Source organism: Triturus cristatus, chromosome 4_1 (assembly GCF_964204655.1).
Source record: "Triturus cristatus chromosome 4_1, aTriCri1.1, whole genome shotgun sequence".
In the NCBI taxonomy this organism is placed as follows: domain Eukaryota; kingdom Metazoa; phylum Chordata; class Amphibia; order Caudata; family Salamandridae; genus Triturus; species Triturus cristatus.
The window spans coordinates 306,148,883-306,171,303 of record NC_140585.1 but is presented as its reverse complement, the minus strand read 5'-3'; the positions used below and the strand labels follow the sequence as shown (position 1 = coordinate 306,171,303).

Sequence of the window (22,421 nt, the reverse complement as noted above, 5' to 3'; positions counted from 1 at the left end):
TATTACTCTTCCTCGTGGTGTAAAGTTTTCAGCATCAAACAACCTTGCCTATCGTCGACATTTCCAGCAAAAATAAATAAGATTTTCTTGGAGAAATTGGTGGCAAACCTCTTTTTGGGAGAATACTCCTGCTAATAGTAGGGTCTTGTAGGGAGGGAGCCAGTCCTACCCACAAAACGTACTTTGGTTCTTTTTTACCCACTTTAAGTTCACATGGTCTGTGAAGGTCGTATTATTTCCCAAATCTTAAATAAACCCCCAATCCTGCAGGGGTGAAGGTTGCTCTCTCATCTTGACGCCCTTCGATTGGTTCGTCCTGGTGCTCCGAGGGGCAGCCCCGGGTTTCTTTAGGGTTTCCAGGATAAAATCAAGGGATGGGGCTCTTCATAAATGGAATCCTACAGGTAGGGGGGCCTCACAGCAGTAGATTTAAGAACACCTCAGGACTTGAAGTGTATTGGGTAGTATCCTGGTAGCAGCGAATAATGTAGACATGGAGGGATGCGCTTATATTGTACTCAGTGTTGTCAAAAATGCGGATGCAATAAACGCGGTGACTGAGTAGCTGCCGAATTCTACCAAGTAACCTCGAGCTCTTTTGCAAACAACAATACATCCTAGGACACGTGAATATCTCATTTACATTGTAAATGTGCAGAAAATCCTCCGCGTGTGAAGTGGGTGTTTTACCTTGAAAGCACTCCTGCAGATGCTGAAAGTGCTGTCAGCACCAGATGGCTGTAGTGTTTCATTTAAAGAAAGAGCGGGAAAAGTGTGCTCAATGCAACTGCCGAAAAAAGAACGGGACAATTGCAGTCAATGCAACTACTGAAAAATATATTATGACTGCCTGATTTTCATAATATCCTGATGGCCGAGTGGCCCCATGTAATGTGGGACTTCTTAAGCCATTCGTCTCATTTTAGGTAAAACCCTTTGCATTTCGGGATTTGTACTTTTATTGTAAATGATTAAAGCAGACAAGATTGCACTTTTCAGCTCTGTTGCTTTCCCCATGGGTCCTCTAGCAGATCCTGTTGAGGTTGTTGCCGTGCGCTGATGGCGGGGTTGGGTGGGTTCTCTTTGGTTCGTAGCGTTTTGAGGGTGGGGGTTTTTCTTTCTGGGTTTATAGGCTTGTTTGGAAAAGCAGATGAAGGACAGTGGATCATCCGGACCAGCCTCGACATCCTTCTGAGCCCCCATTGAATTTCGCCGCCCGACCCTAGGGTTGTGGGCTGAATGGCTGTGTAAGAAACTTACGGCGGGGGGACGGAGGGGTGTGTCTCATTGATCTTGCTTGTTATATTATGCTGGTTGATTATGTAACGATTTACTGATTCCTGCAATAAAAATATATTTTAAAAAAAAAAAAAAAAAATGATTAAAGCAGACAATTAAAAACTTTAGCATGCAAATTGTTCTGTGGTAAATAGCCAGTCCTGGCTGAAGGTTGCCTAGATCCAATTAACAAGAGTAGATGACGTAGCGTGCAAGCTTTGGTTAATGCAAAGTAATGTCCTCACCACCTAGCTTACCTTTTTGATGCATGGTGGACACCGTCGCTTTTCACAATTTCTCATTTCAATGATAGTACTCTTGCATTCTTATTTCATAAAGTGTATCCAACACACCTCTAAATGTGAGTACAGATGGGCTTTTGCCTCTGTGAAATCACACAGATAAGCGAGAAAGAAAATCCTGAGGCTGGATTAGCAGTCATGGATGGATAAAGATGACACCAAGCTCTAATGTTTTTCCAGGTCTTGTGTGAATAGCTCATCCAGTCCTGATTAATGCTTTTCATTTGGGTAATTAACCTGCATTTATAAAAATACACAAACAAAATGTATTGAAACGCCATGTAAAGCCTAGGAGGGGAAAAGGTACTCATGCGTGTGTGAAACCTCGGGTTTGAACCAGGAATATGCCTAAGAGTATGCCTGAGAGTATGGCCCAGTTGCAGAGAGTACGGCCCAAACCGGAGGTGCCCGCCCAACTGAAACGTAACGATACGACTCGTAAATGACCTCTGTCAAAAGTTGTAAAGTTAGACTTTTGTCTCAGATTGCCTTTGAGAATCGGCCCCAGGGACTTTGAGCTTCCAAGTATATGTGTGTACCCATTCCAGAGGCTAGCGGCGGCCTGTGCATGTAAAAGCGGTGAGGCAGTTTGGGGAGGGATTTCGACAGACGGCTACAAGGGAAATGTATTTATTTATTTCATTTTCCCTTTTGGTCGTCTGTTGAATCCCCCCTAACCCGGCCCCAGGACCCCACCACTCTTACCTGCATGGGCCGCCGCTGCCGGAGGCATGATGATGATGATGCAACACTTGCCCTGCGGGAAGTCAGCTCTTCATAGGTGATTTCTTCAGTTGATCATACCTGTGCAGCTAGGCTGAATAGACAAGACCATGACATGATTAACCGTTGACAGCAAATTACTTATCATCTATTTACACTGACATTTGTCTCAATGTCACGTGTGGCTCCTTCCGCCAGTCCTGTCTGTTTAGCCAACTGCATTTTGATTTCTACAATTTAGTGCCCTTTTCAACTCTATCGGATTGGTTTTAAAAAATAGTGTCCAAAGTGAACTGTTGGTAGTTGTAATTGTATGTATATAGACTTTACTACCCCTGATGAGGTGTTGAAGCACTTTTCCGCAACTATCACGCTACTCTGGAATCCAAAGGATTAGAGGTAGAAGTATAGGGAAATATAAGTTGTTAATTTTAGCAGTGGACGTGTGAGTCTGTTAGTTTGATTGAATAGATAAAGGTGGGATAGAGTAGGGAAGAGTCTAGATAGTGTTATTTAGAAGACCATATTAGTTAGATGAGATTTGGGATGAGTCCTGTCGCAGTCGGTAATTTTGAGACAGAGGGGGGTGGACGGGACACAAGTGCAAACTTACACACTCATTCACAACCATGCATTCACACATGTGTACACACATCTATTCACAATACTCATTACCAAATATTTAAACATACACGCACGTACCAAACATTAATTTAAAAATAAATCACACTTACCTGCAGCTCTGCCTCAGAGGTCCCTAGAGGGTTGGGACTGCTGTCTTCCTTAGGTCAGCCAATGAGGGAAGGTAGCAGTTTCAAGCCTCGGAGGTCTGAAGAGGGTTAGGGCTGCTGCCTTTCCTCATTGTCTGACTTTAGGTCAGCCAGTGAGGGAAGGCAGCAGTCCCAACCTCGTCAAAGAGTGGGATGGGATCTGTGAGACTGCTGACCCCAACCCATTGATTGACAATAAACCCTAGGCGCTTCAAGGCTTTAAAATGAAGTGCCCAGGTCTGAGGCAATGAGTGACGCTACCCCTCGTCACCGAGGGGGAAGGCCTCAAGGACATTAACAGAGCTGAGGAGGTCACACCCACAGTATCTATGACTTCCTCAGCCAGAAAAGTTCAGCTCAGGCAGCCAAGAGCATGCGCATCTAGCTCCTAGTTGCCTGACCTGAAAATTAAGTGCGACTATCAGGCCACCCTTGCTCAGCCTGACAGGCACCTTTCTTGAGGGGCAAAAGGTGAAGGGGTGTGGCCTCTTAGCCCCAATGGACCAGCCGCGGCTAGATGAGTTAAAGGATAGATAGAGGAGGAGGGTGTCAAAAAGGGTTATTAGGGTGATCATAGTAATTGGCCCTTATCATGTTTTGTTTCACTCTGCAGAATTCCCTGAAGTTATAAAAAAACTCTGTGAGATTCTGCGGGATTCTGAGAATGGGCAAAAATGTTGCACTGCTTGCACTGTGATTTAGCGCTGGGAGCTCTTTCCATGCTGAAAAATCATCATGAACAGCACCATGCAGCATCCCAGAGGGCACAGCTTCTCAAGTTATTTTGCTACTGCTTGAGTATATTTTCTACTCGAGCGACAGCTTTCTGACTATGAACAGCAGTCAGCTTGCCTGGCTGATGAGAGGTGTTACCCCGAAATTGGTCCCAGGATGCTTATTTCCAGACAAGACATGGCTTGGCAGTTTGGGTTGGACTGTTCCCATGTGGAACATGGTCAAGACTGATTTCCATATGTCTGGGTCTGAACTGGGGTGGCGAAGTGAGCTAAAGAACGATGATGGATTCAACCCCGGTCTAATAGTGACTGGGGGTGAGTGTCTGAAAAGTTTCAGCGCTCCGTCCATCATCTCCTTGTGCTTGCAAAAACTAGATATTACCTGTCTTGTAAGCCAATGCATCCCGAGCTGTAAATTGTGTGAAAAGTAGACACATAGTGAGAATTTTCCAACATAAAACATTTTATAGAAGGGATAAAGTGTGCCTTGCTGTGCAATATAAGGATATTGAAAGTCACTGAGGAGTTAAGCGGAGGATTGACGATTCAGTTACTATGAATTTATTGGCCTTGTAACTCCAAGGTGGCTTGCAATATCCTTAGTAATGTAAGAATAATATGTCGGCCTTTCCATACTGCCAAGTGCTCCATGTCATGAGTGATACCTTTAGCCAGTCCAGGCTTTTTAGCTAAGAGCACATTCCGTGCTTGAATTGTTGACCCTATACTTTAAATATAAAGCAAAACGACATGTTCCAGGATCAAACATACTGTTGCAAGATCCTGAATGAAAACGCCATCCAGAACACGGGCCACGGAGAGTTAAAACTTAGCTTTGGACTTACCAGCAGAGTTCAAGGCATCACGTCTTTTCCTCCACTGACTCTCACCCATGAAAAGCAATGATTGTTTCGGGGACAGCCAGCCCCGATTTGCTGATTCTGGGAGGCTGCCTGATACAGCCTACATTTCGGAGGTAATGAGGGTATCTGGAGTGCCGCTGTCCGAGTGCTGTCTGTGTGCAAAGTTAGAATTTGTTTTACAAACTACTATCAGTGCAAAAGCGGGGTTTGGGATTCCACCACACAGAAAGTCACCACGTGTAGTGAAGGCTGCTGCAGTGTAGTGAAGTCACTCTTTGCCTCAAATAACATCTGGTATTTCTGCCCAATTGGTCCAACAAAATTAAGCACTGAACGTAATATGAAGGCCTATGGTCACTTTACGCACCACTGAGTAACAATATAGTACTATTTTATACCTGAGTGTCTGGATGAGTGTGTTGCTGCTCCCCGGTCACCTGTGATGGACAGACTTTGGTATTGTGCATGAGGTTCACATTTTTCAACCAAGCCACACGTATTGAGAGCAGCCGAGTGTGCGGAAGACTAACATAGCTAAATTTACCACTGAACTCTGCTATGCGTGTCACTGCGTGACATAGCCTAAGTATGGAGCATTGTGTCTCGCTTGCTGCAGAACGCCAACTGTGCCAGGTCTAGGGATGAGAAAGAGACGTTCATTCTGCTGACAGGTTGCCGTTGTCAGCTCGGGTGGATTTGTTCTAAAAGCTGGCGAGCGACAAACCGCAGTGCCTTCTGTTGACATCGTCAGGCGACAAGGCAACAATGGAACCCATTCTTCCAGGAATGGGCATCTGAAAGAGCGAGCAGCCGCACTCTGGATAGCATTCATCTGGCGACTGCAGAGCAGAGCATCTCCTCTTCGGAAATACCTTTTTCTATGAACACTATGAACATGAACCCCTTAGCAATATGGGAAGCCCTGTGGTTAAGGGTTGCACCTCCAGATGATTTCTGAAGGAGGCTGTCACTGTAAATCTGGATGTAGAGCGGCAAGCTGAAAGACTAAGGGCGGACATTTGAAGGTGACTCTGCCCATGCTTCTGGTATGCTCTGGCCTTTTTAGGCCCTTGGAGCTCACCTCTTACTGCGCTCTGGACGATGCTTACAGTGTAGTAGATTATTTGCTGAATACATTTTCAGCTAGGGTACCCCATCATTAGACTAATTCTATGGCCACTAGGGATGACTGCAGAGGATTCAGAAACATGCCTCTTCCGAAGTCTCCCCATGAATAATGTGGTTCAACGCAATGATCTGTATAGCGCCAGAAGCCAAGCAGCTTACAAACAATTGTCTGAAAAGGGTTTACACAACTGCAGGAGAGCAGCGATGGAACAACTTCTGGAAATAATGGTGTCCTTCATTACGAGAGGTCAAGGAAGTGCTTGATGTCTCAAAGATCAATAGGAGTGTTTCACACACAGTAGCTTCAGAAGCAAGAACCCTAAGGAAACAGTCTCTGTCTGGTCCCAATTAAAGTCACATGATTCGAAGAGAACAGTTCATGGTAGGTTGATCGGTATCTGCCTGATTGTTCAATTCTAATACAGGGCTGTTGAGTCTTCTCTGTGACGCATGAGGCAGCGTCAAAATAAAAAAAAACACAGTATAGTGGTGTGCAATCTCAAACGAAGCTTTGAGGTTTGGTCTCCCACCTGCACTTTTTGTCTCAGAGTGATCAGGTTGTTACCTTGAAATGCTGCACAGACAACCTGATGCCTTCCTCTCACTCGCCCGGTTGCTTAAGATGACTGCGTGGTCGGTGATGCAGCAGGCTTTGAAGGTGATGTCTCGTAAAAGGAGCAAATGGAGTTCTTTGAGGTTGGGTGAGATTCTGCCAAACGTTCTCGTACCCTTCCAGCTATGTGTTGGACACTGGTTAAGCAGGGTTAGATGTGATTCTGGAACACTGGTGCATTGTCTCTGTCAAGGTGAAATAGAAAAGGACTCGTGACAACAACGGCTGGAGCTAAACATAGTGTAAATGCTGGATGGAGATGTTACTAATAATATATGAAGATGAACCATGATGTTATTGCGCTTGCGAGTATCAGCTGAAGGACAGTGTTCATCATGGTATTAATGTGATATTGCATGGGTATATGTGGCTTATCAGCGGCTAACAATCGGTAGTGCTTTATTTTTCATCATAACTCTGACCAGGAATGTTCTTTATCTCCTGAAAACATATTGTTGTTTTCTCGATATTTGTATTCGGCTTTCCATTTGACAGAGTGAACCATACATATTGGAACACTTTGGAGATGTACAATTGAATTCAATCCACCCTGTACAGAAACATTTATAAAAGACCGTACTTACAGAAGGAAATGAATTCACGATTCCTCTGCGGTATCATCATCTACGAGGCTTTTTGTACACCTTTAAGCTGATTTAAAAAGCACTTAACGGAGCAGTATTCTAAAAAGCGTTTTTTTGCATTTTATCTTCGAAAAATCAATACGCTGTCAGTGCCCAGAGGCATAGGCAATTTTATCTAGTTTTGGCGGTTTTAAAAGTGTGAACGTAGGTCCCGTTGGATTTCTGAGAGTGGTTCTGCTTTTAACCGACCACAGAATAAAAAATAAAGAACTTTCTTTTTTTTGGAGTGAATTGATGAAAAGTTGAAAACTTTGCAACATAAATATGTGCTATAGTGAAAACTTTGTTATCAGCTATCATATAGACAATTTCTGTAAATTGTTTCCTAGCTGTAAAGTAGACTAGTTTAGCAACTGTTTCACGTGCAAAAGTTAAACCATATAGAACTGCAACAGTAGCATCAGCCAATGAAGAAAAACTGAATGTAGAAATGTTTCTGAAACTTTCCGCCCTCCCATAACCGGCTAGAAAAGATGGTAGTTCACCTGCTGATGCAAAACAGCTTTCAGCACTCCTTATATGCACAGATCTCAAAGCAGCTGCTTAAACAAAACAGCTTTCAGCATTCCTTAAGTTAGAGAAGATGGCGACAACCGCTGAAACAAAAAACATCTTTCAACGCTCTCCTTATTAGGTAAAATAGTAAAAAACTGTTGAAACAAAACAGCTCTCATAAATGCCCCAAACGTTGGGGTAGATGGCTAACAGCGGAAACAAACCCACTTTCACCACCAACTAAAAGTTGGGGGAGATGGCGAACACCTACTGAAACAAAACAGTTTTCAGCACTCCCTAATTGCTGGGGAAGGTGGCGAACAGGTGCCTCACCCAAACAACTTTTAGCCCTCCCTGAAAGTTAGTCAAGATACTGAACTGCTGCTAAAACAAAGTTGCTTTGAAGGCTCCCTAAAATTTTGAGAAAATGGCAGGGACACTGCAGAAACATACAGATTTTAGCATTCCGTAAAATGGAAAGTGACGAACAACTGGTGAAGAAATACACCTGTAAGCGTTCCTCGAAATGCTAGATAAGATTTCCAAGACCCAATCACGAAAATGATTGTTACTTTTTTAGAATGTTATGTTATAGTGACTTTTAAAGTGCAAACAAATACCCGGAGGTGTCAAGGTGCTGGCTCTGAGTGAGTAAACATGGAAACATCCCTAGCCGGGGGAAAAAACAAGTTTTTAATTCCTTCCTAAACGCTAGCAAACTGGGTATAGTCCCGATGTGGAGAGGGAGTTGGGTCCACTCTTTAGTGTTTGAGATCACAAAACTTCTTCCTCCCCAATTGGTACGTTTGAACCTGTGAACCAGTTTCATAGCACCCGTGGAGTGTAGATTTCTCCCTGGGCTTTGCCATTTGAAAGATTGCTTCAAAAAGTCAGGGCCTACTCCATGAAGAGCCTTGCAAGCAAGACAAAGTGCTTTGAATGTAATATGCTGCCTTACGGGAAGCCAGTGTAGCTTGTTGATGGCTTGTGAAGCAAGTTTATATTGGAGAATACCTGCCAGCATTCTGGCGGCCGCATTCTGAAAGACCTGTAACCTGTTGAGATGTTGGTGTTGCATGTTTAGGAACAGGGCGTTGCAGTAGTCTATCTTACATAGAACTAGTGCAGTTACCACAGTTTTTTCTGCATTTAAAGGAATAAAAGGGAAAATCTTTTTAGCATCCTTAGGCTGTAGAAAGCAGAGGACTTGACTGCATTGACCTGCAGGCCAAATGTCATTTTCCTGTCCATTACCACTTCCACATTCTTTACCTTACTCACTGGTGAAGGAAGGGTACCCGATTTCTCCGGCCACCAGGAAGGGGACCAAAGAGTGGGGTTGTTCCCAAACAGGATAACCTCTGTTTTATCAGAGTTCTTTTTCAAGCAGTTTAGGTTCATCCAATTTCCAATTGCTGCCATACAATCATGGAAATTTGCGCCTGCACTATTATTGGGAGAGGTCATAGCTACCACGATTTGGGTATCATCAGCATATGATGTGAGATCCAAAACTAAATATCTTATCAGAGCTGCCAGAGGTTTAACCTAGACATTAAACAAGGTGGGATTGAGTGAGGATTCCTGTGGAACCCCACAAGGCAAAGAGAAAGACTCGGCCAGGAAAGGATCCAAGGCCACCACTTGCTTTCTTTGATACAAACGGTTTTAGCAGTTCTAGAGCCAACCCCTCGACACCGAAAAAGATCCTTTTAAATTAGCAGTTTTGTAATGACAGGAGGTAACGGGATGAGCAGTAAGCTAATTTAAAGCAGCACCCTCCTTCAGTTCTTACTTTTACCAAAATTTGCCTCTCAATAAAAAACGTAAAAAAATACTTGTTTTACATGCAGTTTTGGTATCATAATGAAGCCCTTTCACCTAGTTTAGTTTCCAGCTACAAAGTATCGATAACATTATTTGCCTGTACCCATGAAGACCACTGTTGGTATAAGTCTCCTCCCTCCAGAGACATCTGCCACTGACATTGAGACACTGGATGGAGTTGATATATCACCACCAACACCAGACCACCACCTCTAATACTATCTCTACTTTTGCCCTCAATACCAATTTCACCACCAGTATCTCACCACCTTCAATACCATACCACCAACAACACTACCACAGCCAGCAAGCATAGGCTCAGCCAATATGTCTGGCTTTAATGTGCTATTGCCTGGAAACATAATTTGTGCATGCCTGAGTTTTCATGTGTTTTCACATTAAACATAAACCCACTTTTCCAACACATGTAGACCTATCATTGCAATTGGCAGTCATCACTGCAGTCATTACATACAATGTTGTGGACAGATATTTTAAATCCATCTTAACACTGTAGATGTAATTTCAGCCCCTCCCAATTATGGATTTTATAGTAGGTATTTAGGTCATCTAGCCTTATTCTTGGAGTAGGTCCAATAGGTACATTGCCCATTGACTCAAGAACTATAGAGAAGTTGAGAGCTGCCTGAACCAGTGGCGGCAAAGATGGCATTACGTTCAGCTTAAGCTTGACTTGTGAGTGACTCTGTTGCAGCCTGATCAGCCATTTAAAGATAGCCACTTGTCAGGAATAGCGTTCCCCTTTCCAATAGAACAGAGTTGTCCAGACACATACCATGTTTTCAAGATAACACTATTTTGCTGATTTTCATTAGATTGACTGTACTAGATTATTCATATGTTGCACTTCTGAATATCTAACCAGCTCTTGCATTAGCCTATCTCTGTCGTCCACCATATTCAGCAGGCAACGTCAAGTGGGGCATGTGAAAAAGAAGGGTTTATTGAAGTTTGCTTCATTTACTAATTTCTTCCTCTTTCTTCACAGGCATCGGATCTCCAAGTCCAAGTTTAGGTGAGCACGTGCCACCAAATATAATGTCAAGTGTTATTTTCATTATTCTACTTCTGGGTACTTCATTGCCTTTTCGAGGGACTGAGTGTTCACAGCTTTCACACCACCCACATCAACTTGTAAACCTTTTGTAAGTCTTGATATTTTAGCCAGCAGCCCGTTGTATTTTGGGATATGTAATTGTAACGGGGTGTCAGGGACAGGCGGGACACAACGGTGTTTTAAACGGGGTTTTATGGATAAGTATCGCTTTCTCGGTCTATGTTCAGCCAGAGTTCTTGGTCTGTTACGGTTCGTGTGGCTTCCTTCGCTGGCGCTCTCTTTTCTCCTTTCCCTCTCTGGACAGTCCCGGCTCTTGATCTCCCCAAGGCGTCTCGTGGGTAGGCTCCCCCCGGGAAAAGGTGGTCCCCAGCCGGAAGAAACAAAGAGAAAGGCGATGTCAGGTGACCGTTTACTTTAGTCTCTCCCTAACTCCAGGACCGGGTGTGAGGAACTCCCCTAAGTATATCACCAGTGCTATGAGCCCTTAGCGCTCCCCACGTCGTGACTTGCAGTGTGACTACTAAAGGAAGGGGACACGGGAAAACCTCTCCTACACAGGCGGTCTCCCTTCTCTGCCTAACCAGCCCGCTACTCGGTCACGTACCTGACCGAGCCACGCTCCTCCCCGGGGAACGTGGCTGGGCGATACACGGGATCCCGGGCCTCCTGGCCGTCCGAAGTCCGTCTCGCCTCCTCCTCCTTTGCTCCGGTCCTCTCCTTGTCCTCCTTCGATCCGCTCCTCTCCTCGTCCGCCTTCACTCCGCTCCTCTCCTCGTCCTCCTTCGATCCGCTCCTCTCCTCGTCCTCCTTCTCCCTCTGCACCAACACTCCTCCGGGAAACGCCGTCCGACGCTCTGCGAGGTTCTTCCTGTTTTGGCTGCTCCCACTTGGTGACGACATGGGAGGGCGGGCTCAGTGTCTCGTAGCCGCTCCACTTAAAGGGCCCAGCTCCTCCTGGGCCTAACCAGTGCTTCTGTTCCTCGACGGGGAGCCATTCTTCCTGCTGTGGGGTTACAAGAGGGGGTGAGACCGGTATCGGAGTCCACCACTCGTTACAGTCATAGGCCTCCACCTGTCCCGCACTGTCACAGTAATGTTCCTCCTACTATAAACATGGATCTAGAATTCCCATTAAGGACAGTGCAGCTGACAAAGCCAGAAATGGTAGACACAAACTCACAGGACATGGGACCACTGAGCAATTATTCATTACTGACCCTGTCACGGGTCTTATTCGGAAGGCATTGTTGACCCTAGTAGAGGGTTTTTTCTTACAAAATGTTGAAAGAGGGTGGTGCCCACCTGTGACAGGGCAAGCTATTGCATGCTGTGATAGACACATCATGAGAATAATTCCCCAGAGTAGAAAGTTTTAGAGCTATAGACCAAGTAGTATTTCGAGAGAAGTCACACGAGTGGGCAAGCCGGGTAGCCTGGGCAGACTGCAGCAGTCCATCATAAGCCTGTCCAGCTCGATGCAGCCTAGTCTTGAGGTTCATGGAAAACAAGTCTTTGAGTCCCCAAGATGCAGGGCTTTTAAAGTTGGTTGCTGCTGACATTGGTTTTGTTGATTTAGATGGCTTTGGTTTGCGTATATATTAACTCCATATTTTTGAGTGGAAGTGGAAGAACACAATATTTTATGTACATACTTCCGCAGTACATACTAAATAATTTCGAACTTGCTGCATTGGTCATGAAAACCATAATCTGAGAACTTCAAGAAATACTTATTTCTATTTAAAGTGGATTTGCAATTACATAAATACTGAGTGTAAGTGTAAATTAATGCTAAGGGGGTTCTGACGCTGCTTGAAAGTTTTAGCTGCTTCAAAGTTTTACCTGCTGCTGGTGTATATGATGAAGACTGAAGATCCGTGAACGGCACGAAATAAAATGGATTGACAATATCTTCAGTATACCTTTTGAAGAAACATTGATTTTGTAGAGTGATCTCCTTGTGAAATGTCCACGGGTATTCCCACCGTAACCTCTGGGACAGTGAGACACTATTTGAGGAAGTAGAATCTGACATAAGGCAACAGTCCCTTGAAATGAAGTGCTAGGAGGTCTAATTTCACTCGTCATTAGGAGACGAGAGAGGAAGACTCCATCTCTTTTCTCTTTTGATTCAATTTTCATGTCTTTGATAAAATCAAAAATGAGATATCAAACTTATCATCCACAAACCCGCGGTTGCCTGGAAACGGGTTGCCAAGCGCCTACGCTTCTTGAGGTGGGGCGGGGAAGAGCTCTGTAATTAGCTCTAAATGCCGTCTGTGGCTGCTAATTATCCTTTGAAACCAGTGACACTCATGAATGGCTGAGTGCATGGAGGGAGAATCTTACAGGAGTTCAGGACAGAGGTTATTTAGAAAACATGGATAACGAGAAGAAAGACGCATTGCCCAATCAAAATCTCCAACTGGGGGAAGGAGTTTTAATTGAAAGGAAGGGTCTCATGCAACCCGCTTATTAAAAAAAAAAGGCTTCCATCTTTCCGTTTTTACTGGTTTTACACATAAATACAGATGGAAAACAGTCTGTTTCCCTATCCATATCCGCTTCTTAAAAGGCAAAAATACAGAAATCATATCTTCCTTTGAATGTCTCTCTGGCCTGTCAGTGATTACCGTCTGGCCAACAGCTGTGCAAACAAGCATTTGCAATGCAATCGGTCTCACATTTGTGAAAGTTACAGCCATTGACGTAAATGACAATGCTTTTTACTTATTTTTTTCTTTGCAGTGGAGTGATCATTTAGAAAATAAGTGCATGCTATACCAAGCAATCTCAATAGAGATAATTCTTCACTAAATTAGGAACCAGTATACAACATACACAATCCTGGCATCTAGTAATAGAACCGAATGACAATATCAGACCAAAAAGATGACACATGGCCAGATCTCTTTTTCATTGAGCTTTCAGCTGCTAAATGGACGCGGTCCATAAAGATTTTTTTAGTGAACATAACACTGCTTCTGTATCAGACAACATTGGCAGCATAATTTTAAGCAAGCAGCAAGGTCATGTAAAATGGTAACAAAAGGTAAGATTTACAAAAAGTGCCTCTATGCAAGGTTTGCATTTTTGTAGAGTTCTGACCAGTGTTCCACAAAGCAGAATGCCTTTTTATGCAATGCATTTTCAAATTGTCTGGGAAGAAGCATGAGTGTGTGCTATAAAAGCCGAAGAAGTGTGTTTTGTTTCCCCAGTGATCTTGTTGTGCATTGCTGGCTCTGCAATGAAAATACAAGCAGATGCTGGTAATGGCAGAGGTCTGCAGCCCGCCCTTTCCGAAAGAACTTGAGGCTTCCTTGCATTAACAGTCCTTACTTATACACGGGAAGAAAATGCAGGCAGAGACAGCCTCCAGCAAAGAGGGTCAATGGGCGTGCCCTAAAATCGGCAAGAAATGGCGAGAATTTGGAAGTGAACAATAAATGAAACAATAAATGAAAGAGGCAGGGCTTTACGTGGGATGAAAAAACTGGGGGTGGGGGGGTCTCTTAAAGGGGCATGGCCAATGTAGTTAAGGGCGTGGCTTTAAAACACAAGCTAAAAATCTTTGCTTGGCTTAGTGTGCCACTCGACTTGTATTTTGCTGTTTCTGTCATTGCATCCAGATACATGATACAACAAGTAACATCATACCTACAAGAAGTCAGGACTATTGACTTGGTCAATGGTTGTTAGTTGCAACTATGGCTTGTGTATAACATTGAAAAAGCTTCCACTTAAAGCCCTGGTGACACCACGACCATGTTGCTGCTTCTGCGTTTCGAAAAGAGAAGGGAAATCCAGAGAGAAAATGACTCTTTATAGGATTTCCCTTCCCCTACAACGCTCACCTGGCATGACGTCATGCCATAACTTCTCCACTAGTGAGAAGTGAGCAGTGAGCAGTGTGAGCAGGCACACATCGCCGTGCCTGCTGTCACTCCAGTCAGGAAAAAAACAGACCGCCTGTGCCAGGGCACAAAACAGAGCCCGATAGGGACCCGTTTCAAGGACCCCTTTAAACCACTGCCAATACTCAGCACCGGTGAGACCCGGCCCACTTAAAGCCCTAGAAACAGGGACAAATAATTAAAAAGAAAATAACAGGAGATGTCAGGGATGAAACCCTGCGCCTGTTGATTGCATACCCAGGTAACCAACCATTTGAGCTGTCCTAGACTTAAAGACGAAGTAACTGTGAAGCTGCCACACTTGCCATAAGTAAGGTTATAAGGAGCAACAAAGTGTAACAATGCGTTAATAGTAGTAGACAGAGCAGTCATTACTTATGCGTGGATATAGATGCAGCCAGATGGTCCCGATGTGAGCAGGCTTGTGTTGTCAATTAAAACAGAAGTGAACTGCCGATTGGAGAATCACTCAAAGGATGGCCCCGTTCGTAAATACGCTTTAAGATAAGAATGCTGCCCCCAGGAAGATCTACTTCCTCAAGAAGGATGCGAGCCGTTGGGCGTGGTAGTGGGAGCAAGCATACAGCTCCGTGTGTAGCTCGGGACCCGGACAGCCTCCAACAAAGACGGCTAACCTGTTTGCAGCCTAAAATCATCACAAAAGGGGGAGAATTTGACAATGAAACAGGGAAATTAATCCCAAAAAAAATGGCTGGAACTGTTGGGGATAGAACTTGCCTGTTGATTGTATGCCCAGATAACCAACGGTGTGAGCCATCGTAGGCTTAAAGATGAAGCAGCCGTGTAGCAGGGCACTGCACATGCGTCTAATAGGGGGGAAGTTGGGAGGCGCGAGGCCCATGCAGAAAGTAACCGGGAGCTGAGAGAGGCTCTCAGAGAAAGAAAGCTGCAACCTCCATGCTCAAGGGGCGGGGATAAAAAAAGATTGCGGTGCAAAACTAAGAGTGCACAAACACAAACGGAAAAACCTTGTTGTAAGAGGATACCCGTAATAGGCCAATACTCCAGGAGAGGAGCAAGATACAAGAAGGTGGGACATAGAACGCAAATAAACCATTGAGAAGCAAGATTTTACGAGGGACACTCTCCATAACCAATGAGCAGCGAGGGGCAGAATGAAAGTCCACATACTGAATACAGCATGTGTTCTAGACAGTACATGCGCTGCCTAGGTTTGACCTAAAAAATTGCAGAAGTGAAAAAAGAGGAAGACTATTTGCTAACAAAGCACAAGTAGATGCAAGTGCGTAGATGTGCTAGCAGTACAATGCATGTGTTTATAGTTACGTTTGTCGTTTTATTGCGCATGCACACTATTGTCTTACATACATCGTAGTGACTGTACATTTATTGGTTAAATAATTCTGAGACTATACTCGAAATGTATTACTTGGAATCCAAAAATTAAATTAAATAAGTATGAAGAATAACAGGAATGCTAACCCAGCCATGTTACTGACAACATACTGACAAAGCAAATTAAAAAGTATGCAACAACCGAAATGTAATAATGACAATCGCTGATCATGTACTGTATGAAATGCTATTACAAATCCGAAAACCTACATTTGGTGATAAATACACGCTCATACTCTGTATCAGAAATTTGTCAAACTGTATGTAAAATGTTAGAATCCAATAAACAAGTTTAAACAAAAAGAGATAGTATGAAGAATAACAGGAAAAGAACATGGTTAAGTATAGACTGAAATGTCAAAAAATAAAACTTTAAAACTGGGAGGTCTACGTGTACGTAGCAGGGTTTGTCCCTTCTATTGCAATATGTGTCCAGCCACCTTTGTGCAATGTTCCCTCTAAATACCCAAGTGCTAGATAATCCTGGAAAACATGGACTTTCTCATCATAACACTAAAACAGGTCCAACCTGTCTAGTGTACCTGCCAGTTCTTCCAGTCACAACATCCTTGAGGTTACTGTTAGTCTTAAGGAACAATGGATTAGTATGAGCGCATGCTTGATGGCTCCTGTGATGGGAGTTGGACTGAAGAGACCCCTCTGCCTGCCCCTGATCATGACAGAAGACATTGGACAGAAGTACTTGGTGCTTAGCCATGCCAGCATGATTTGTGTGAGTGCATTTTCATGTTGATTGAACCATGGCTTACAATGTGCGTTTGGTTGCTGCCACACATTTTCCCATGCCCTTGTAAAGCCATTCTAGCCATTTAACAATGATTTTTCTTAAGTGATAAAATGGAAAAGGCACCCTTCAAGCGTCGTCTCTTCCTTTTGCTCCAGCCTGTAATCAATGTCAATGATGATTGCATGTTAATGATCTTTTTCCTTATTTTGTGTGAAGCCGCTACTGGCGCCGCTGGAACCGGTTCTGTAGAAGGAAGTGCCGTGCTGCTGTCAAGTCCAATGTTTTCTACTGGCTTGTTATATTTCTAGTGTTCCTCAACACCCTGACCATCGCCTCTGAGCACTACAACCAACCAGACTGGCTCACGGAGGTGCAAGGTGAGTGGTCACTCTCCTTGTCTGCATTACATGGTATCCTAAGAGGTGCGGCAAATGAATGTAGCAAGGCTAGGCATGGCATCATGGAGTAGGGAATGGTTTAATGCAAAATACTGGACCAACCCCTCAAAAATGTGCTCAAAGTCCCGAAAAATGGTACTCAGACTGACTGATCACAGGTGTATAAAACCATTGGGTAGGCAGTCCGACATAAGGGGGGCCAGGGCGTACTCTATGCCCTGATCACAGGTGTAATCTTGTTGCTAAGGATACACTGCGACTGGGAGGCTGTGGTGATGTGTCCTTACCTCATGCAAGCTTGATAAGACCATGGGTTAATGGATTCATCGGGTACTATGTTCCCATAGAAGGAGTGCGATATCTGCAGAACATCACTGAGCTCATGCTAAACTTTCCTGAACCTCCGCAAATCTTTGCTGAGCTCCTGCTTAACTCTGGTGAGTTATTGAAGAATTATGTGAGCTCCTAGAGAACTTGAAGATCTTCTAAGCAACAAAGCTGAACTTTTGCATAACTTTGCAGCACTCCCACTTAGCTGGGCTCCCAAAGCATGAGGAAGTCTAAAGTTATTGACGGGCCCCTAAAGAACCTGGTTGAGCCCCAGAGGAACTTGACTAAGCTCTTGCAAAGCATTGTTGAATGGTAACAGAACTTATATGAGCACTCAGATAAGACAACTTGTGTTTTGTTGGCCTTGCTTTGTGATGATGGATGAGGCCTCGTTCTGTAGCATGTCCAGATGAGGCTGCAAGTGCTAAATTGTGAACCTTGTGACTGCGTCCGATGCACTTGGGCTGAGGAACACACGAGGGTTGTTCAAGCGACCATTATGTGAGATCTAAAAAAGCCAACAAAGTATTTTTGGATTAAGGTGAAGGTTGGGGAGAAAAGATCCCTGAAATGTATTTAATTAAATTCCCTTACATAAAAAAGCTCAATAAGGCTATGGGTACATGAAGGACAAACCAGGGCATGTATTGATTTCTAAAGAATCGTGGATGGTGAACAGTACTGCACTTGTTATCCACACCATCAGATAGATGAGCTGCATTTCCATTCACCTTTACATTCAAGACCCCTATGTGTGCAGCAATTTATCAAACCTCAGATGCAGGGTCTCCTCCCCAATCCTAGTTCTTTAACACGTTCTCCTCTGTCATCTTAGTTCTGTAACATAGCCCCGCCATTTTATCCTAGATTAGTAAAATAAGTCTTTCTTAGTCCAAATATTGTGATAGAACACCTATCTTAGTCCAAATTATGCAACAGAGACTTCTCTGCAGTAATTCTGAAACAAAGAAGCCTTTTTCGTTCTAGTTCTGTAACAAGGACTCCCTCTCAACCATATTTCTGTAACTGTGACTCTGTCCTAATTCTGAAATAGAGACACCTTTATAACCTAATTGTGATACAGAGACGTTTTCCTTGTCTGATTTCATTAATAGACATATCTTCTCTTTATTATTGTTTATTGCATTCCCCTACTTAGCTCTAGCTCTGTAATAGAACATTCTTCTATTCTAGATCAGTGACCAACCTCACCACCTACTCCTAAATTTTAAGTAGACTGCCTAGCTTACTACTTAGCAGCAGTTGTGGGACAGCCACTCATTCTTAATTCTATTTCATAACTTAACCACATCCTTAATCCCATGTCTGTCTTCTTCCTCAATACAAGTTGTAGCTTTTGTGCGGTTATAAGGCTTCAATTATATTCATAATTAGCAATCGCACAAATGCATTGTTTTGTAGGACATATCTGGGTGATGTAGGTGGACTCATTGAAAAGGTTAAACCAATAAAAAGGGGTTTAAACAAACTATAGGTTCCTAATAGTTCTCTAACAGGCACAAAATTCACAGTGGATTAATGCGAAAGCATCTGCACCAGCCTACCAGCCAATAGATCAGATTTATTGTATCTACCTCATGTTGAACCCGTGTCATCAGTCCTCATTACTTCAGTACTGTGAATCCTACACTGGCTACTGATAAAACAGCTAACACAGTTCAAACTCTTGTCCATTTCCCATAAGACCCAACACGACAAGGACCATGCCACCTAACCAATATCTTCTAGGACACCTGGCTGGCAAGACCTATAAGGTCAACCACCTTTAGCTTACTTTCCACACAATCCCCTAAAAATGATAAGTTTGGAGGGAGAACTCTACACTCTCATGGCTCCATCCACTGGAATCCTTCCTTCCTCCCCTTTGGTTAAATAAGATGTCCTGAGATGCAGGAACGGATTAGAAGCTTACCTATTGCAGAAGGACATTGGCTCAGCACTCCCTACTGTATTAAGGATATGCTTCAACCTGCACCTCTAATGTCTGCATGTGCCCAGTTCTGGAACACCCAGAAAGCAAGAGTTCCCATCCCTGGAATGATTACAGTTATACATATCAGCAAGTATCCTACTCCAGACTATGAACTTGTACTCATGGCCTCGCAAGCTAATTGAATGTTAAGTGTCCAGTGTTTTAGGATCTCTATATCAAACAGACAACAGGGGGAGATGATCTCACATCTGCGCAGGATGCAGGCCTGCACCCAGGGCAAATTCAACAAGGCATGGCAAAACTAGACATACATCTAATGTGCCACCAGGAGGGTAGTGCCAATTTCTTCAAACAGGCAGAAATGGTTACCACTGCAGTTGTTTGGTATGAAATGGGGGTGTAGGGGCAGATTGTCTTATTATAGGACAGGATAGGAATATTTATTTCTTGTTATTTATTTTTGTTTTTAAAATACTATGGGGAATTGCCACTTCACTATACATGCAGCAACTTTATTAGATACATCTGTGCTCTACGTTTTCTCCTAATATTCCCAAAATACATTGTGTAACAGTGCAACTTAACATATTCAGAGTGAGAAGGTAGCAGGTGCCCCAAGTGAGCCTAATTTTCGTATGGGATTGTGGTCTTCTGTCCCAGCTGCATCCCTGGAGCAAAGTACAAAACCCAACTATGGATGGTCAGAAGATGTATTTCTTAATGACATGGAAGTGCCGTTTTGTTCTTTTTTGTGTTTATGCATCTCTTTACCAGGAAACGCCCATTATCTTCAGCACCTCTTGAAGAAGTATTTATTGTACAACCTTAGAAGTCGCTTGTCTTTCTAAGAGTTAGCAGCGTCCCAACTCCCCTAGAACTGGAATCCTGCTCACTGTAATATCTCAGATGTCCATGGCCTCAAGTTGTGCTGATTCCACATTCTTTTTCCCTCCACAGATACGGCTAACAAGGTGCTGCTGGCCCTCTTCACTGCCGAAATGTTGCTCAAGATGTACAGCCTTGGTCTCCAGGCCTACTTTGTGTCACTCTTTAACCGCTTTGATTGCTTCATTGTTTGTGGCGGTATCCTGGAAACCATCCTGGTGGAGACCAAGATCATGTCCCCCCTAGGGATCTCCGTCCTGCGCTGCGTCCGGCTCCTGAGGATCTTCAAGATCACAAGGTAGGGTTAATGGGATCTAACCTCAGTAGAATCAAGAAGTACATGTTTAAGAGGAATGTTTAAGAAAAATTGATAGTTAAAACTAAAGGTTATCTCAGAGGTTTTAAGGGTTCACAGTAACCCTGGGCGTAGGACTAAGCTACGATCGCGTAGTTTGCGCAACTACACGCTACGCGAATTGCACGGAGCACAGTGCAAAAACGCGTAGCGGGCATTGTTTGCTTGCTCGCGGCCCTCAACGTCAAGTTGGCGACCGCGAGCGAGCAAAATAACATCCCGGCAAGACTTTTTCCTCGTTCGCGATCAGCAACATCAAGTTGCCGAGCGTGGAAAATAAACCTCCCGGCGAGATCCTCAATGCGGGGAGATCAGGTTTCTCATTGCGAGTGGTCACATATGCTTGCGACCGCTCGCGATGAGAAACTCCCAGTCTGCTTTGAGAAAGCTGCCGCTCGAGTACAAATCTCCTGGAGCGGCAGAAAACGACCGCTTGCACTGTGCAAGATGTCGTTTGGGATGACTGCACAGTGCGGACAAGCATCCGGCACTGTGCAATTAGTTCACACAGCATTTTGCACAGTGCACTACGCAGTTCGCGTAGCTACACGTATCTTGCGTAGTGCGAAGTGCACTACGCGTAGCTACGTGTAGCACTACTACGCGAACTACGCCCAGGGTTAGTTCACAGCCCACTGAAGTAGATACTCAAACAAATCTCCTGCTGATTGGGGTTGGGTAGTGGAATAAAGACTGCAGAAGTGGCTGCTCATAGCTACTAGCCAAGTATGGAGAAAGAAATAACACCACTCCTGTCAACTTGGAAAACTTACCTCTACAGAAGAAATGGCTTTGAAAGAAGAAGATATTGAATGAGCCTAGGCCGCTAACAAAACAATATAGATCACAAAAGAAATGCTGCAGACGCCTCTCTGGCTGCTTTGACAAATTATCCCCAAAACCCATTTTCCATGAATACTAGAGATGAACTGTTCTGGTTTCCTTGTAACCCTGTGCTACAGCCTGTGCTACAGCCTGTACTAAATGCCTGAATATGTTGGAGCCCTGAAGTTTGGCTCTTGCATTAAAATACTGAAAGAATAAAAAGCCCATAAAATGTTACAAATGCAATTTGTAATAATAGGCATAATAATAAAATAGCACATTTGCACCTAAACAGAAAGATAAAATGTTAAATTAAATAAAAGGATAAGGCTTGGGAACCACCTTAATTAATCAATGTAACATGTTTCCCTAGTAATACCTATAATGGATAATGCATGTATAATTAAAGGAAACAAACTGTGTCTCATTTTATATCCTAACTCCATCAGTAATAAACATTAACTTCCCCTTTTATAAATTAGATCTTGATAAAAATCATAACTGAAAATGCATTCTAGTTCTCAGCCACTGTGTACCAACATTATCTAATTCTATAATTGTAAAAATAATGTAAACATGCATGTTGCCATTCATACCTACAATGATTGTACCTCAGCTCTTACATTTGAATAGGTGTCCTATATAGAAACTTGCAAACACAATACTCGTCGATGGAGGGCAGAGTAAATCCGCAATATTATAAATTGTGTTCATTTTCAGACTCTAAATTGAGTTCTTGCTATTGCCAATACCGTCCCACTCCTACTCTGTGGCTCAATAACGACGATCTAACCAGTTCCTCAATAGAAAGTGCCATTATAGAGCGATCTGAGTTTTCCAATGTTTTATTATAATCGTTTTTTATGACTAAAAGAGCCTTTATAGGAGGAACTTCTATTTGACTAAAGCCATGTAAAGCACACATGTCCAAGGTGGGTTGGACAGTGGGATATTGATTCAAACGATCTTATTCCTCATTTCTGGCCACAACGAGTTCATTTTGGCAGCTCTGTAGCATATAATGCAAGGCTCCTCGGACCTGTTGTCAATGAGTACATGACTCCGATCTTACACCACATATCGTATGCCCACCATGAGGAGTGTGGTGATATCGAAGACCGACCTGGAAAAGTCGTTCAATACAGTCCTTGTACCTTTACTCTATACCACACCCACT

The 22,421-nt window shown here is 43.6% G+C and overlaps 1 protein-coding gene across 1 annotated transcript in view; it reads left to right on the top strand.

The window, feature by feature from the left end:
* CACNA1C (calcium voltage-gated channel subunit alpha1 C) overlaps positions 1-22,421 on the top strand; it is a 2,189,932-nt gene that overhangs the window by 1,456,889 nt on the left and 710,622 nt on the right. The window contains exons 11-13 of the mRNA XM_085652198.1: positions 10,390-10,416; positions 16,714-16,874; positions 20,137-20,362. Coding sequence (XP_085508324.1) covers positions 10,390-10,416; positions 16,714-16,874; positions 20,137-20,362 — 414 coding nt within the window. The remainder of the gene's footprint in view (positions 1-10,389; positions 10,417-16,713; positions 16,875-20,136; positions 20,363-22,421) is intronic.